The sequence below is a fragment of the Chionomys nivalis genome, chromosome 15, assembly GCF_950005125.1.
Source record: "Chionomys nivalis chromosome 15, mChiNiv1.1, whole genome shotgun sequence".
NCBI lineage: Eukaryota > Metazoa > Chordata > Mammalia > Rodentia > Cricetidae > Chionomys > Chionomys nivalis.
Window position 1 is genome coordinate 69356416 of NC_080100.1, and position 17757 is coordinate 69374172.

The 17757-nt window shown below is 39.8% G+C and overlaps 1 protein-coding gene across 5 annotated transcripts in view; it reads left to right on the top strand.

The window, feature by feature from the left end:
* The window catches only part of Cast (calpastatin), a 113593-nt gene that overhangs the window by 49901 nt on the left and 45935 nt on the right, over positions 1 to 17757 (top strand). For 3 of the 5 annotated variants that reach the window (XM_057789641.1, XM_057789642.1, XM_057789644.1), the window contains 5 exons: positions 6214 to 6273; positions 10262 to 10327; positions 10858 to 10896; positions 13314 to 13427; positions 15718 to 15807. In XM_057789641.1, the coding sequence (XP_057645624.1) occupies positions 6214 to 6273; positions 10262 to 10327; positions 10858 to 10896; positions 13314 to 13427; positions 15718 to 15807 (369 nt within the window). The remainder of the gene's footprint in view (positions 1 to 6213; positions 6274 to 10261; positions 10328 to 10857; positions 10897 to 13313; positions 13428 to 15717; positions 15808 to 17757) is intronic. The other 2 variants (XM_057789643.1, XM_057789645.1) reach the window with 1 other exon arrangement.

Genomic DNA, 17757 nt, shown 5'->3' on the forward strand with positions numbered 1-17757 from the left:
AGCATCCAAACAGACTAGGCTCCCACAAAGCCTGTCCATGCAGTAGAACCAAAACCCAATGCTGAGAAGTCCTTGGCTTCTCAGTCAGCCTCCACCATCAGCCACATTAAGAGAGTCCAGTTTGATCACATGCTCCATCAGTCCCAGTCCAACTGGCCTTGGTGATCTCCCATTAGAGCAGTCCCCCCATCTCAGTGGGTGGACACACCCCTCGCGGTCCTGACTTCCTTGCTCATGTTCTCCCTCCTTCTGCTCTTCATATGGACCTTGGGAGCTCAGTCCAGTGCTCCAATGTGGGTCTCTGTCTCTATCTCCATCCATCCCCTATTCATCAGTGTGGCTATAGGATAAGGTCAGTTCAGGCACCCTCTCTGCTGCCCAAGGAACAAGCTGGGGACATCTCCTTGGACACCTGGGAACCCCTCCAAAGTCAAGTCTCTTGCCAACCCTAAAATGGCTCCCTTAATTAAGATATCTACTTCCTTGCTCCCACATCTACCCTTCCTCCATCCCAACCATCCCATTCCCTCAAGCCTCTCCCCATCTCCCCTAATCCCCACCCCACCCCCACCCCCATGCTCCCAGCCCTTGTCGAGCAATCTTGTCCACTTCCAATATCCAGGAAGATAACTATATGTTATTCTTTGGGTTCACCTTCTTATTTAGCTTCTCTAGGATCACAAATTATAGGCTCAATGTCCTTTATTTATAGCTAGAATCCACTTATGAGTGAGTACATACCATATTCATCTTTTTGGGTTTGGGTTACCTCACTCAGGATAGTGTTTTCTATTTCCATCCATTTGCATGCAAAATTCAAGATGTCATTGTTTTTTTTACCACTGTGTAGAACTCCAAAGTGTATATGTGCAACATTTTCTTTATCCATTCTTCCACTGAGGGGCATCTAGGTTGTTTGCAGGTTCTGGCTATTACAAATAGTGCTGCTATGAACATAGTTGAACAAATGCTTTTGTAGTATGTTTGGGCATCTTTTGGGTATATTCCCAAGAGTGGAATTGCTGGGTCCTGAGGTAGGTTGACTCCCAGTTTCCTGAGAAACCCAATCTCTCAAACTTTTAAAAATACCTTCACATACACCTAAGTAGAAATCTACTGTTATATATCAGCATTTAGTGTTCATGCTCCACATCTTTCATCTGTTACACAAATAAAGCCTAGTGTTCTGTTTTAAAAAGTTAAAAATTCTCATTTTTTTTAAAATTGACAATATTAAATAGATTTTCTGTGAATAATAACAATGTGATAAGGTTTCTTGACATATTGTGTTCAAATATTGCCTTTTATTATTCTTTGTATAATTTCTAAGCATATATAACAAAACATGTAAAATATATCCTTGATTACTCAAAACTGAATTTTATCTAAGTATTTGAACCGTATCTTTTATCCAGTTCATGAGTAGATTTATTTTAATAGGTTCTTTATTTAAAATGTTGACTCAAATTTTTAATATTCCAATTAAAATGAATGATTAAAACAGTGTCATAAAAATCTAAAAAACAAAACAAAACAAAAAAAAACAAAAACAAATGGTCCTCTCTTCTCAGGCAGCCTCATAACAAGCTTGAGTTTGAGTGTCTGCTGAGTAACCTTTTAGTTCACTGGACTTAACCCCTCAAGGCCATGGTTATGTCTAATTGCGTAGTCTCAACTCCTGGGGCAGTGCTTTTTAAACAATGGCTCTTAAGTGGGAGGATGGTGAATTACTTTTATCAGGTCATTTCTCTGATGCTTGTTAGTCTGACTCTGCCTTATCTCACATTAAAGAATCAGTACTACTTTGGGTACTAAGAAATTTCCTTGGATATTTGATAGGACAAGTATTGTTTCAACTGCACTCTGGTCTGACCTGCAGTGCTAGTTCCCTGGAGCATTTCAGTGTGTGGGAATACTTAAAATCTGGCAGCCCCTTGACATTTCTAGGACCAATGAGTTCTAGGCATCACAGTACATAGACACAGATGAACTTCACGTTGGTTCTGGCATACACAATTATGCATGCCTTATTTATGGATCATCTCCCGGCATCTTAGTTTGAGTTTCTATTGTGGTGAAAAAGCGTCAAGACCACAGCAACTCTTATAAAGGAAAACATTTAGTTTGCTGGCTTACAGTTCAGAGGTTCAGTCCATTCTCATCACAGTGGCATGCAGGCAAATATGATGCTGGAGAAGGACCTGAGAGTTCGACAACTTGATCCATAGGCAGCAGAAGTGACTGTGTACTGGGAGTAGCTTGAGCATATAAGTGGCACACTTCCTCCAACAAGGTCACACTCATTCCAGCAAGGCCATACCTCCTTATAGTGCCACTCCCTATGGGCCAAACGTTTCAACCCATGAGACTTTAGGAGCCATAACTATTCAAACCACGACACTGGCCTTTGTCTTTGTGGTTTCCCCCTTGCCCTCTGCAATACCTTCAGAATCACCTGTCTCAGCTGTCCTCTGTTATGGTTCCATAGTTGGGTTTTCATGAGACTCTGACTTGTAACGTGATTGTTTAACTCTTGTCAACCTGGATAGGCTCTACCTTTCACAAAGGCTTATCTGTTGATCTCACCACAGTATCCCCAGAACTTAACAGAGGTACACACTGTGTTCCACATAAACTGGATCCAGTAAACTGCAGTAAACCCTGGACATGAGATTCCATTTTCTCATCTGTTTAAAGTCTATATGTTAGTCTTTAACAAGGTTATTGCTAAGGTTCATACCCTTTAAAGATCTATGAGTTAACTTTTCATAATTTTTTATTCAAAATTAATATTTACATTCATGTTTGGCAATTCAAATGGTACAAAATGAAGGCATATTCAGTCCTTTACATGAGATAATAAACATTAAACATTCTTTACCTTCACTTCTAATATAAGAGGTGAACAAGACACAATAACCCAGAGTTGTTGGGTCTGTAATGGGGTAGGGTCATTTCCCTTGCCCCCAGCTGCCAAGGATCAGCATCCATATTTCAGTTTTAGAAAACTTGACATGTCTTAATGTAGAGCTTCCATAGAAATCTCCATGCTGAGGATAGGTGGAGCCAACTGGCCTTAGGCTAAAGTCCATTATGACCATGCTTATTTGTAGGTGCTATATGGAGAGGTTTTATTATTCTTGGTGGGCCATTCAATGTCTACATTATTGCACATGAGGTACACTTTCAGGGATTATTTAATGGAATAGTATTCAGGCAGGAATAATCTGGAGATATATGATCTTATAAACATTTTAATAAATTTATATGATTAAGGTGGGCTGGAAAGATTGTTCTATGGAAGACAGTACTTGATACTTGTTGTAGGGAGACTGCTTGTCATATCCCGGCTGCCCAGACTCCCAAAATAATGACACAGAAACTGTATTATTTAAAACACTGCTTGGCCCATTAGCTCTAGCTTCTTATTGGCTAACTCTTACATCTTAATTTAACCCATCCCCATTAATTTGTGCATCACCATGAGGTCATGGCTGACCAGCAAAGTTTCAGCATGCCTGTCTTCATAGGCAGCTCCATGGCTTCTCTTTAAACTGCGCCTTTTTTCTCCCAACATTCAGTTTAGTTTTCCCTGCCTACCTAAGCTCTGCCCTGGTATAGGTCCAAAGCAGTCCTTTATTCACAGCTGACAGAGGGGAATCCCACATCAGGGACTCTTGCAGAGTATCCTGGTTCACTTTTAAACACACCCTTGGTGGTTCACAACATCTATAATTCTAGTTTCTAGGGAACATGATATTCTTTTCTGACTGCCCACTGGACACCAGACATACACATAGTACATATACTGACATGTAGTTAAATACTCAGACAAATAAAATAAGTGATAAAACTCTTTTAAAATTTAATTTTTGCATAAAGATTTTCACCATAAAAAGCATTTTTATTTACAGAATTTATTTCTGCTACTAGTGATTGCATGATTGTGAACTTACTGAATTTGATTAGAGATTTGTACATTTCTACCATTCCACTGTGAAGATAGAATTATCTCAGTATGAGCACTTTATTTCCCATCAAATTTTACTCTTAATAAAAAATATTTCTCCACTAATTTAACTATAAGAAAAACCTATCTTTGTATATGTTCTAGTTTTTTATCCCAAAGAGAATGTAAAAGAGGTTATTACAGTGTGTGTGTGTGTGTGTGTGTGTGTGTGTGTGTGTGTGTGTATGTGTGTGGTGCATGCTATTGGGAGGCAGACCTGATGGCTGCCTAAGAATGCTTATAAATAAGTAAGTTCATATGGCTTTGTTTGAAAAGTCAGTGTGCTAAAACTGTGGTCTTCTATCTGTAAGTCACCACACTTTAGCTGTAGTATTAGTTGAGGTCCAGGGGTAAGTGATTTTGGTCATGGTCATCAGGTAGTAACAGAGTCATCCTATCATCCCCTTGAATGGGCATGTCAGTGGGAGAAGAACAGTAATGGGTCTTTGCTGCTTTGTCATAGCTTCCAAAGTGGCTCAGGGCCAGGCATTGGAGACAGAGTGGAGGCCCACATTGTAGAGTTTTCCCAACTTCCTGACAGTCACAACTATTTACTAACAGTGGCTTGCTTAGGCAGCTTGTTCCAGATGGAATCCTTGAGCTGCAAATTCTATGAATTCAAATGTGAAGAGATTTAAGTGAACTTGAATGATAAATGCCTATTTTTAATATTATCACGGTGTTACAAGCTAAGTAATGGAACAGTACTCAATACCATGCATGCATTGACATGCTCAGGTGCTACCCACTGCTTGGGTGATTCACTTGCAGGACTCCACCTCCCCCATGCATTCCAAAGGAGGGTTATTTACTAAGTCTTATGCTCCAAGGAGGAGCCAATATGACACAGCAACATTCTTTCTATACCCCTGTCTTCCATCTTTTTTTCTTATATAGAATTACAAGGACAATTGTTATTCATGTTATATATTTGTTTCTTCTATTTTTTAATGTAGAGATAGATGATAGATAGATGAATGGATAGATGAATAGATAGATGAATGGATGGATGATAAGTTACTGGTAGCTATGATATAACACCTGAAAGAATTTTTATAAAGAAAGCAGGTTTATTTTAGCTCATAGTTTCATGGATACAGTCCATCCCCTAACCATGCCATCCTAATGACCACTTTCTCCAACTAGGTTCTATTTCTAAAAGTTCTCTCAAAAATGCACTAGTTGGAGACCAAGTATTTAAATACACTTGGAGCTTCTTTCATACTCAAACTATGTCCCTATTTGAAATAATGTGCTAGTAATTTTGTTAACATTTATAATGTGGTGGAAATTTTCCACAATTATTGCAAGTACTTATAAAACTTGCAAAATAGACACTAAGACCCACTTTTACATATATGAAAAACTGAGGCTTAAAGTCACAATGCTAGTAAATAACAGAGCTAGCTAGGATTTAAACAGGGTTTAAAAAGAGCTCTAACAAGTGTCAAAGTGCACGTTCTTTTTAAAAATAGTATTAACAGGTATAGCAAAGATTACTGAACAGTTATGTATATAAACTTGTAAGGTAATTGTTATCTATTGAAGAAAAGTTGTGCGTGGAAACTAAAGATCAAAATCTTTAAGTAACTGGTTAATATTATGTAGCGCATTCCAGACTCTACATCTGAGCCCATTTGATCTGGTCACAGACGTTGGCCGGCAATACCTATTGGGATTTGTGAACATGGTACTACAAGCTAGGTGAAATCAAGGTGGAAAGTTAAGGGAAGTGTGGAGAAGAAAAGCTGGGGATAATTTTAAGTGGGTGTCTTAGATAGGGTTTTCTTGCTGTGATGAAACACCAATACCAAAAGCAAGTTGGGAAGGTAATGGTTTGTTTGTTAAACTTACACTTCAGCATTGCTGTTCATCATTGAAGGAAGTCAGCATGGGAACTCAAACGGGGCAGGTCTGGAAGCACTAACTGATGCAGAGGTCACAGAGGGGAGATGCTTACTTGCTTGCTTCCTATGGCTTGCTCAGCCTACCTTCTTATAGAATCCAGGACTAGCAGCCCACGGATGGCACCACCCACAGTGGGCACTCCCCCATTGATCACTAGATGAGAAAATGCCTTGCAGCTTGATCTCAGGATCCTCAGCTGAGGCTCCTTCCTTCGATGACTCTAGCTTGTGTCAAATTGACACACAAAACCACCCAGTAGGGTGTCATGGCAAGTCTGACTTTTTGTTTCCTTTTAGGTGCCTGCTTCCTTGGCTGCAACCAGCAAATTTCCCAGTATGAGTACCACAGAAGCTAAGGTAAAGAACCGTTGAAGGGCAACCTGAGTGAATGCCACTTCAAGTTTATCATGAGCAATATCCTTGTTGACAGACGGGTTCCTTATCTTAGGATGATCACATTCTGGAAGTCGGTGTCTTCTTCCTGAGTTGGAAGCTTGTGCAAATTCTCCTCTTAAGAGAATTTCTGTCCAAGAGGTGTATGTTGTTTCAGAGTATTTCAAAAGTGTTACTGCTAGAATTCCCCCCTTGATTACAGTTTTGAAAAGAAAAGAGATAATTTCTCTAAATACATTCCTCTGGAACTGAGAAAATAGGGAGTCTAGCTTCCTGGTAACAATAGTAATATTTTTGGTAGACATTTAGAATTGAACAAATTTATACTAAGTGACCTAAGTGACCACAGAAGCAAAGGGAAAGAGTATGGTTGTTTGAGATGCATTCTAATCCTGTGCCTGACAGAGAAGAGGATTGTCTCTATGACAAACGTCTTAGAGCCCTAGTGGGTATTTATTTTCATATGTATCCCTCAGAATTTCAAAACAATGAAAGAGGTGTCATTGCTGCACAGGGTGACCCCAGTTCTGACAAACGACTGAAGCTGCGATTACTCAAACTGTTTCTTAGAACTGTTTCAGGGTAGAAATAAAAAGAAGAGACATTTGTAAAATGTTCTCAACCTCTTTGTGCATTCCATTATTTGGCTGTTTTAAGAACTCCCAGCTCCATTATTATTAAATTGCTTTATCAACAGTTTTCAGCCTATGTATGCTGTCTGTGTCCCCTGTCACTGTGCTGTCTCGGCAGTTTCCTGTTCCAGGGGAAGTGGCAGCAGAAGTTACTACCAGGGATCCTCTTGCCTTATCTTGAATTAGAACAGTGAAAATATTTGGGAGTGTCCTTTTGCCTAAGTTTTATAAAGGTTAACTTAAATTTTATATTTTCCTGACTTAAAGTTTTACCTTCAGACTAATTTCTTAAATATGTTATAATATTAACTATACTATCTATTAGTAACTAATTAGTTGCCTTTTGTTAAATTATTTTAAAATCATATGTACAAATATACATATATAGATTTGTAGTACTGGGAATTAAACACAAGACCTTGAGACTTCATGTGTGCAAACAACTAAATACTATACCTTTGAGGGATGTCTCTAGCTGCCTCAACCTATTTTAACTTTGAAAGACTAAAGAAGGGATACATACAAACCAAAATACAAAGTAAAACCCCATTGAATTTGATATCAAGGGCTAGGATAGACAGATAATTGGGCTGTTTCTATGTTTTTGGTTCATGTAGCTGTTGCCCAAGGATGATCCTGTGTTACCTGAGGGCCAGTGTTTATTTCTATGTGCCATGGTTTCCAGAGCAAGTATCAATAATCCTTGGGTATCACAAATCATTTATCATGAGAATTCCTGGCAGTCAAAACAAACAAAACCTTTGAAGGAGGAAGAAATATGGGAGATGGAAGAGAAGGGCCAAAGAATGAGACACATGTGATCAGGCCTTACCGTTGTCAGATGTAGACACATGTGATCAAGTCTTACCGTTGTCTGATTTAGACCATTTGTGGCCTCTATTTTTGTTCCTTTGGAGTGTGTCAGTCACACAGCTCTCAGTCATTGTATCTTCATTGCTTCTTCTGTTTCTCGTGATTACACAGTGACGACTGTAGTAGCCTCCTTTTGGAGATGTCAGTACCTGGAGCTTCAAAGGTTCACATCTGCAAATACTTTGAGCTTTTAGTGAAAAGATGATGGAGGAAGGTCATTGGTTAATAAAGAAACTACCTTGGCCCCTTTAATAGGACAGAAAATTAGGTAGGCGGAGTAGACAGAACAGAATGCTGGGAGAGGGAAGCCAAGTCAGGCAGTGGCCATGATTCTCCCACTCCAGACAGGCGCAGGTTAAGATCTTTCCTGGTAAGCCAGCTCATGGTGCTATACAAAATATTAGAAATGGGTTAGATCAATATGTAAGAGATAGCCAATAAGAGGTTAAAACTAATGGACCAAGCATTGTTAAAAAGAGTACAGTAGCCGGGCGACAGTGGCGCACGCCTTTAATCCCAGCACTCGGGAGGCAGAGGCAGGCGGATCTCTGTGAGTTCGAGACCAGCCTGGTCTACAGAGCTAGTTCCAGGACAGGCTCCAAAGCCACAGAGAAACCCTGTCTCGAAAAAAAACCAAAAAAAAAAAAAATGTAAAAAGAGTACAGTTTTCGTATAATTATTTGGGGGCATAAGCTAGCCATGCGGACGGCCGGGGACGCAGCCCGCCACTCTTATTACAACAAAAAGATGCTAATTCATTGAAGTAGCAACTACAGAACCTTAACCTATTTACACTTTTCAAATAGGAAAGACTATGTATAAAGAAGCGTCTAGACATACAATAGGAGTTCTGTATTTTTGTCTCTGAAATGTTAAATTGCTTTTCATACCACTAATTGTATTCATGATGCAGTTCCTGATAATATATGCATCATGGACACTGGAGCCAGACTACAAATCTGAGAATGCTATTTCTGTGCCAGCTATGGTGCTGGACAGCCCTTCCTTGCATAAGAAAACAAACAGTGGACAGTGCCTGTCGCAAAGCTAGTGCCCACTGTGAGCACTACAGCTGACCAGTAGCCACCATGCAGCCTTGTCACTGCATACACAACTCCAGCTCTATCACACACTCTTCTTGAGAATTTCCTGGAATTTTAGATCTTTAATTATTTACTGGAAAGAGGTATAATAACAATGTTGTCTCTGAGAGTCATGACACATTACAATTGAGCTGGTAATTGCACTTAGGGAAAGTCCTGGTACCTCTGTGCTGATAGACAGCCCCTCGTGCATTATTTCTCCCATTAGGATTAAGTTTGGTACCATTACTACCAAATATAATTTTTGCGTTTATTGATTTAAATTTATATTATATTAAGAAGCTTCTTAGGTCTGAATACAGAATGTTAATTGTAGTTTAAAGTTTTCCCAAGTACTATCTTGATTACCAAATTGTGAATGTGAAGTTTTTGATAAATCCAAATTCTGGTAATGCTAGCTGGTTTATTTCCTTTGTAAATTATTTAATGAATTGCATTTGTGTAAACTAAAAGAGGATTCACAAATAGAGGAACACAAACAAAAATTTATCAGCAAAGACATAGTGTGAAAGGACCCCAAATTTCTTTAGAAACATTTGATAGTGAACTTTGATTTTTTTGTTACTCCAAACAATAGGTTTACTGGTACAACTGGGAGGCATTTTGTGAAGATGACTGTACCTAAACCAATACAGCACCAGGGATAATAAATTAAAAGAATATTTGACTTAGTGTCTTCAAATTATAAAATTTAAGTTGAAGCTTTGTGGACAACTTGAAATGTCCAAGAGGGAAAACATTAACAGACGGCATTAAGACTGATTTGTGGTCATCACCTTGGAACATTTAGAAACATGTATCAAGTTCTGTGCTGATTTCTGTCTTGCCTCCATCAATGTTGATTGTATGCATTTATGGAGATTTTTGCTCTTTGTTTGTTTGGAGAGTTCAGCTTTAGCTAGTGAAAAGTCTGTAAAACATTGTACTAGAGAGCCCTTTAGAAGCATGTTTAGAACTTTAGAATAAATTTTATATTCAGGAATATAACACATAACTTACAAAATTGTTTTTAAAACTACAAACAGAATTTCAAAAAGCTGATCATGACATGGGTCTTTTATTCATAGACAAATATGGGAAATACAGGTATAAAAAGACTATGAGAGCTTTTACACAAAGATTTAACCTTAAAAATTAATTTTGTAAATGAAAATCCTCATGAAAAAATATAAATACAAGCTTAAAGACTTCCTTGGTCACTTGGTGTTTGTGTGCCTAAATCCAAGTAGAATTAGATATGTATTCATGTAGGAGATGTGTTAAGCTAGAAGAATGAATCTTGATATAAACATTTTAGCCATTTATGTAGATTGTCAGATAAAAATGAAATCACTCTTATATTAGGCCATTCCAGTCTCCAAACAGATGGAAGGACCACATCCACATGACAAGAAAAGGCACAGGAAACAGGTGATGTGGTTCACTGTGCCTGGCAGTAATGTGTATTAGTCACTTCAGCCTCTCAGCATACACTGTCCTCTCTAAGGCTTCAGCATGGCCTTCCTCTGGGCTTACCCACCTAGCACATGCCGTACTAAAAATAACTGCTCTGCTCTGTTCACCACCCTTTTCTTTCATACTTTGAACCCAATCCATGGCTAGTATTTCAATGATAAAAAAATTACATTTGTAACTTGGAAGTACAGAGCCCTTGGATTTGAAGAAGGAAGGAAGACTTACATTTTATGTGGCTTCTGTGTTTACTACAATGTTATTAGTAAACTCTCTATGTATTCTTGATGCACAGAGTAAGAAGTAAAGGGTTAATTACCATATGACCAGTAATATCTGAAGTGTGTAAGCAACTTAAGTCAAAAATTTTATATTGATAATAATACCAAAATCACACATAGTTGAGGAAACTCTGTTACCATCTTAGTAAACTATCTCCATTGTAATTTTTAACTTCTCTTTCCATTTAATTTTTTTTCTAAATTTAGGCTGTGAAAACAGAGTCTGAGAAGTCACAATCAAATAAGGTAAATAATTTAAGTCTGAGTGAATTATTCTGACCCTTTTTTAATAATAATGAATGAGTTGTTTCCTATATGGGTAAAGGAATTTGTCAGCTAATTTAAATAACTTTGACTATTCTGCTGAATATAAATCCATAGAATACATATAAAATATTTACCACATTAATTTCATGCATTGATAATAAGATATACAGTATTTATAGACAAAAGTATTTCACAAGTTGTTTTATTCAAATCTAGATTTTAATCAATATTTTTTTAAAGAAAGTAATGAAGGAGGGAAGGTCAAGCAGAGAAAATAGTCTGGGAATTAAAGGTGCTTGCTATGTAAGCTTGACGACCCGAGTTCAACCCCCAGAACCAACAGCTGAAAGAGAAAACCAATTCCTGAAAGTTGCCTTTTAACTTCTATTACTCCACCATGGCACATGCTTGTGCAAGCATACATGTGCACACACAAATATACACACACATACACAAATACTCATGTACATGCATGCACCTATACACATACTTACACACATGCACTCAACTTGTGCACATACGTGCATACACATATAACATACACAGCACATATTCATGCACACACATGTACACTCACATGCATGCATGCACTAATAATTTTAAAAGGACAAAGGTCATAGGTACCTTGAAACACTAGGAACAGTGTGCTGAACCTGTCCCTAGATCTTTAGAGACAGTCTTCTCTGGGATGGTGGAGATGTCATGAATCACTCAGGATCTTTGTCCTGTGAACAGCTATTGTTGCTTCCCTGATGCTTGGCTGTCCAATCTGAAAGTCTTTCTGCCTTCACAGTAATGTGGATTCCAGAGTACCAACAGCAACACATCTTTCTCTTCAGTGCAGTGCTGCATTTCATTCTTTCAACTATTTAAGCAAATACTTAGATAAGACCCTAAGGTTTTCTGTAGGGCAGAGAACTGAGTGAAATATTGGAAGCACAGATATAGATAGGGCCATGGGGTGAATAAGGAAGGCTTATCTGATGCTGTAAAAAGCCTATCAGCGGGTTTTGATCCTACTTCATGTTCTGGCTTTGTGGGAGTCTAGACAGTTTGAATGTTCACCTTACTAGACCTGGATGGAGGGGGGAGCACCTTGAACTTTCCACAGGGCAGGGAACCCTGACTGCTCTTGGGACTGGAGAGGGAGGAGAAGAGGAGTGGGGGGAGGGGGAGGGGGCTGGGAGGAGGGGGAGGGAATTGGGAGGCGGGGAGGAAGCGGGAAAAATTTTTTTTTTCAATTAAAAAAAAAAAGGAAAAAAAAAGGCCTATCAGCGGACCCCTGCCTTCAGCCTTTGCATAAGGGATTTTAGAGCAAGTAGGTGAAAATTGTCTTTGTTTCATATTTCAATGTTTGTGGGTTTTCTACCAAATGTCAAAAGAATTGGCCCTTAGGGGATGTGCCTATATTTCGTCTCCTATGGACAGAGACTTTTCAAAATGAATGAGTGGCAGAGAGCACAGCAAACTCAGCTCAGCGAACTTAGTGCTCACCTTAATCTTTTGATGCCATTGTAGGTTGCCTGACAACTACTGATCAATCTTAGGGGATGTGCAAAGCAGCTCAGAGGTTAGAGGAATGTGTGTCTTTGGAGACATCTTAAAGACCCAGTTTTCCCTTGCTGGTGATTGTAACTAATGGAGACTGTTGGCAGGTCATTGATGACTACAGTATATGCCTGGAGTTTCTCCTGAGGACAGAGTGGGTTAGCCCAAATTGTGTTTGTGGGCCACCTTATAATTATAAAAATAGTATATTCTAACACATTAATTTATTTTTTACTTATTTGAAATTAAGAGCCATCTGTGGCTCATGAGAAAGATAAATGCTGTTAGCTAGGATTTGATCGTGTATATCAATTTCTGTTATGAGACAGGCTTGTTTCCTCAGCTGACCCAGAACCATTATGTGGCCATAGCAATGTTCACTGTTCCCCCACTCCCTCTGAGATAAGGTCTTTCTGTATAGCCTTGACTGTCATGGAACTAGCTCTATAGGCCAGGCTGGCCTTGAACTCATAGAGATCTCCAAGCATCTGCTTCCCAAGTGCTGAGATTAAAGGCATGTGCCACCATCACCTGGCATAGTCAGTGATTCTTAATGAAAGTTTTGGGAAGATTTGCAGTATTTCAGATTTTGTACCTAAAGTATGATGGTGGTGGTGCACACGGATCTTTGTGAGTTTGAGGCCAGTCTGGTCTAAAGAGCTAGTTCCAGGACAGCCAAGGCTACACATAGAAATCCTCTCTTAAAAAAAATTACAATGGCATTTACCTCACACTAACTGATATTTGTGCAATACAAAACTGCAAAAAGCACAGCCCTCATTCTATAAAGAAAAATATCTGAACTGATTTAAACCACCATCATGTTAATAATATATGTGTACTTTCAGCCCCCAAATTTTCCAAAGCATGCATCAGATACAGGAAGTAAACATGCTCATAAAGAAAAAGAAGTTTCCAGATCAAATGAGAAGATTGTGTCAGAGAAATCAACAGAACCAAAGGTGAGCTTGATAAATATGTAGCCACTAATATCAACTATCTAATATCACAGACTGAATCTGTGGGGTTGAACTGGATGCAGTTGGTATTGTAACGATTTAGAACTGTTGTTGCCCTGGTTTTGCAAGATGCAATTGTTGGAATATGGAATTATGGAGAATTATGTGCCTGAGAAAGGCATGCAGATAGATTTAGAGAAATGCACTGTCCAACCTTCTCATTCTGCACATGGTGACCATCATGACAACAGGAGAGCAGACTTTTCTGTCTCCAAACCAGAAAGTTTGAAATAAGGCTGTTTCCTAGTCCCCTCTAAACTTGGGTCAGCGAACGATTGCAAATGCCCTACAATCTCGTTCACTTGTTCATATTTGCGCTCTCTCTTTCTCTGTTTCTGTGTCCATCATTCTGTCTGTCTGTCTCTCTCTCTGTGTTACTCAATCTATGCTTGAATCTATGGACTCAAATAATTTCCTCCTCAACCTTCAAAGCATCTGGGATTACAGCATGACTGACTCCCTCTGCTTCTTTTTTTTTATTTATTTATTAAAAATTTCCACCTCCTCCAATCCTCTCATTTCCCTCCCACTCCCCCATTCCCCCTCCCCATCCCTCTCCAGTCCTAAGAGAACTGCCCTGCCCTGTGGGAAGTCCAAGGCCCTCCCCTCTCCATCCAGGTCTAGGAAGGTGTTCATCCAAACAGACTAGGCTCCCAAAAAGCCAGTACATGCAGTAGAATCAAAACCCAGTGTCATTTTCATTGGCTTCTCAGTCCGCCCTCATCGTCAGCAATATTCAGAGAGTCAGGTTTGATCACATGCTTGTTCAATCCCAGTTCAGCTGGCCTTGGTGAGTTCCCATTAGATCAGTCACACTGTCTCCGTGGGTGGGCGCACCTCTCATGGTCCTGACTTTGCATGCAAATGGATGGAAATAGAAAACACTTTACTAAGTGAGATAACCCAGATCCAAAGAGAGGAATATGGTATGTACTCACTCATAACTGGATTCTAGCCATAAACAAAGGACATTGAGCCTATAGTTCGTGATCCTAGAGAAGCTAAATAGAAAGGTGAACCCAAAGAAAAATGTATATTTATCCTCTTGGATTTTGGAAGTAGACAAGATCACTAGGAAAAAGCTGGGAGCACGGGGGTGCGGGTGGGTTGGGGGGATGGGGAGAGAGAAAAAGGAGAAGGGGAGAATTGGGGAGAGCTTGGGGGAAAGGGATGGTTGAGATGGAGGAAGGGTGGATATGGGAGCAGGGAAGAAAATATCTTAACTAAGGGAGCCATTTTAGGGTTGGCAAGAGACTTGGCTCTAGAGGGGTTCCCAGGTGTCCAAGGGGATTTCCCCAGCTAGGTCCTTGGACAGCAGAGGAGAGGGCGCCTGAACTGGCCTTCTCCCATAGCCACACTGATGAATATTTTGCATATCACCATAGAACCTTCATCTGGCGATGGATGGAGATAGAGACAGAGACCCACAATGGAGCACTGGACTGAGCTCCCAAGGCCCAGATGAAGAGCAGAAGGAGGGAGAATATGAGCAAGGAACTACTTCTGCTTCTTTATACAGAAGTCCTCATGCTTATTTTGCATCATAAGACATGAATTCATGAAACATAAACTCAGGAATCAATTCTGAGTTAGAGGCACTTTGCCCTTAGAAAAAGAAATATCTATGAGACGTTTCTCATTGAGAGCATTTTGGAAGATAATACTAGGCCGGCCCAGTTTACAATGCATTTTATATCAGATATCAGAGTTCACAAATATATGATTCAGGAGTTAAATACAAGAACATGGGTTTTTGGTTTGGCTAACAATATTGTTGAAAATTATTTCTAACAGGCTCAAAATTATTTTTAATTAGGTACTGGCAAAAGATACCAGGACATTTCACGTAAAAGATACCAGGACATTTCACGTAAAATCCCAATTCGTAGCTTCTCTTAGAAGTCAAACTATGTGGAGAACTGGGTTTAGATGAGAGCAGCTGACAGGGGCAACCCCAGCTCATTTGTGGGCTCCAGTTCAGCACAGCACACTGAGCTCATTGGTCAGGGGCAATGGTGTTTTCACATCTGTCTGCCCTGAATGAACACTGGAGGCTCGAGCCCACCCCTGTGCTGTGCCCAGCATTGCACTACATGCAGAAAAAGCTAGCAAATGTTTTCAACAGTGGATCCATGAAAGCAAACTGTCAGGTGTTGGTGACATCTGAAACTCACGCTCTTGGTCATAGTCAAAGGTGCTTACTTAGTCCTGTCACTCTTCTGTCTTTGCTCAGACAAAATCACAAGGTGTTCCTTCTGCTGCTGGTGAGGGTGTGGCTGCTGGTGTGACTGTGACTGCAGCATCGGAGAAGGCAGATGACAAGGTGAGTACACATTCAGATGTAACATGATCTTTTATGTCAGACTTCTGTTCTAAGAAGCACACAGAAGACAGAAATAATAGGCACTCTGTATGAATTTTTGTGAAGAAGAACATATGTTTTCAGAATCTGTAGTACTAAAGACTAAAATAGTAAGTAGTTTTCAAAACTAAAATAGTTTTGAAATGTGTGCATCCATTAAATACTTATTGGGCACCTGGCATATAATGGTATCAATGCCAAAGAAATTAAAATGTAAGTTGGTTCAGGCCCTGCCTTCTAGACTCACAGGCATGAAGTCAAGATCATAAAACATTAATGCTTAGGTACGTATTATACTTACCTTAGAATGTTTCCATTAGCAGTCTTACCACTAAGTCAGTTACAGCAAGGGTGTGAGTGGATAGCATGGCAAGCCTTCACATCACGAGTGTAGATGTACTGGCCAAACCAGGAAGCCTGCCTTTGCACCTTGGAGGAGCTCCAGTTGCCAGTCCTAAAGTCTCAGACAAAATAAAAAGTGTGACACATGCCCTGAAACATCTTGCTATATGGTATCTTGGGATATCATGCACATTACTTTAACCAAGCTCACAGAAACTTTTAAGTAGAAACACTCACATATGAGGGCTTTTGCAATAAATTGCTTGTATATTTGGTCAGGACCCACCATTACCTGGAATGATCTTATCACCGTGGTTGTAATGAACTAATATGAAAATGAGTAGATTTCAGGTCAAGTTTGGATATGTTACAACTCCTCATGAGTGCTGCCCCTAAGCCTCTGGTTTCCTTTGAAAGGTTGAAAAGCTTGTAGAATTCATGTGAGATAAGGGTGCCTAGTTTAGGCTAGACTAAATGAATGTATTCAAAATTTGAGGTTTGATTCTGCATATAAACCAGCCCAAGTCATCAGTAAAAGCTAAATGATCCCACTAAGAAAAGTTTGCATAGAATTCTGTTATACATTGGCTTGATTCTGAAACTTTCCATAAGTTATTTTATTTGATTACTCCTGATTCTGTCCCAAATTAATCAGATCTGTCTTAATTTCATATATGGCGTTATAATTGACTGAGAATGTACTAGCTTCTGGGCATTAGTGGCGCACGCCTTTAATCCCAGCACTGGAGAGGCAGAGGCAGGCAGATCTTTGGGAGTCAAGATCAGCCTGGTCTATAAGAGCTAGTTCCAGGACAGGCTCCAAAGCTACAGAGAAACCCTGTTCTTAAACAAACAAAGGAAAAGAATGCCCTAGTTACAGGCTAGCCCATCTAGTGTTGAAGTAGAGGAACTTTAACTCAAGGCAGAATAAGAGAGGCTCCTAAAGAGAGATATTTTGTAAGGAAAGGGTAGATTTCATCTTACTTGGGGAAACCATAGCACTTTGAGAGAGCAGAGACATTTGAGGTAGGCATGGAAGGACAGCCGGGATTCCAGGTTCACAAAGGCTTCAGGGTATTGCCAATTGTCACATGAGTTCTGGGCACAAACACATTCCAGTGTCAGAAGGCAGAGTCCAGAGGCAGCAGTAAGACCAGAAGGACAGGTTAAGGCTGCTCAAGAGAATGCTGTGGAGCATGTTGGTAGTAACGGGGATAAAGGTTGCTGGGGGCTGTTCAAAGGTACTAGTGAGTCATTATGTAGTGTGGCTAAGAGCTAGAATAGAGGAAAAAACTGGGAGCTAATCAAAGTTATTGCAGAGGTGAAGTCTTCAGGTTTTAGAGGGAGTTGGCCAACGAGGGCAGAAGTAAAGTAAAATACAGTGTTCTGGGACTTCAGAATCTGGCCTGAGTACACTGATTACACCTAAGTAAGGCAAGACAGATGCTGCAACACAAAGCTTTTGGAAGTTGTCACTGTGTGGTCCACACCCAGGGTCAACTGTGAGCACGTGCCTCCTTAGGAGTGGAGTGGAGGCCTTGCAGTGCTGTCCCAGAACCTCTGGTTACC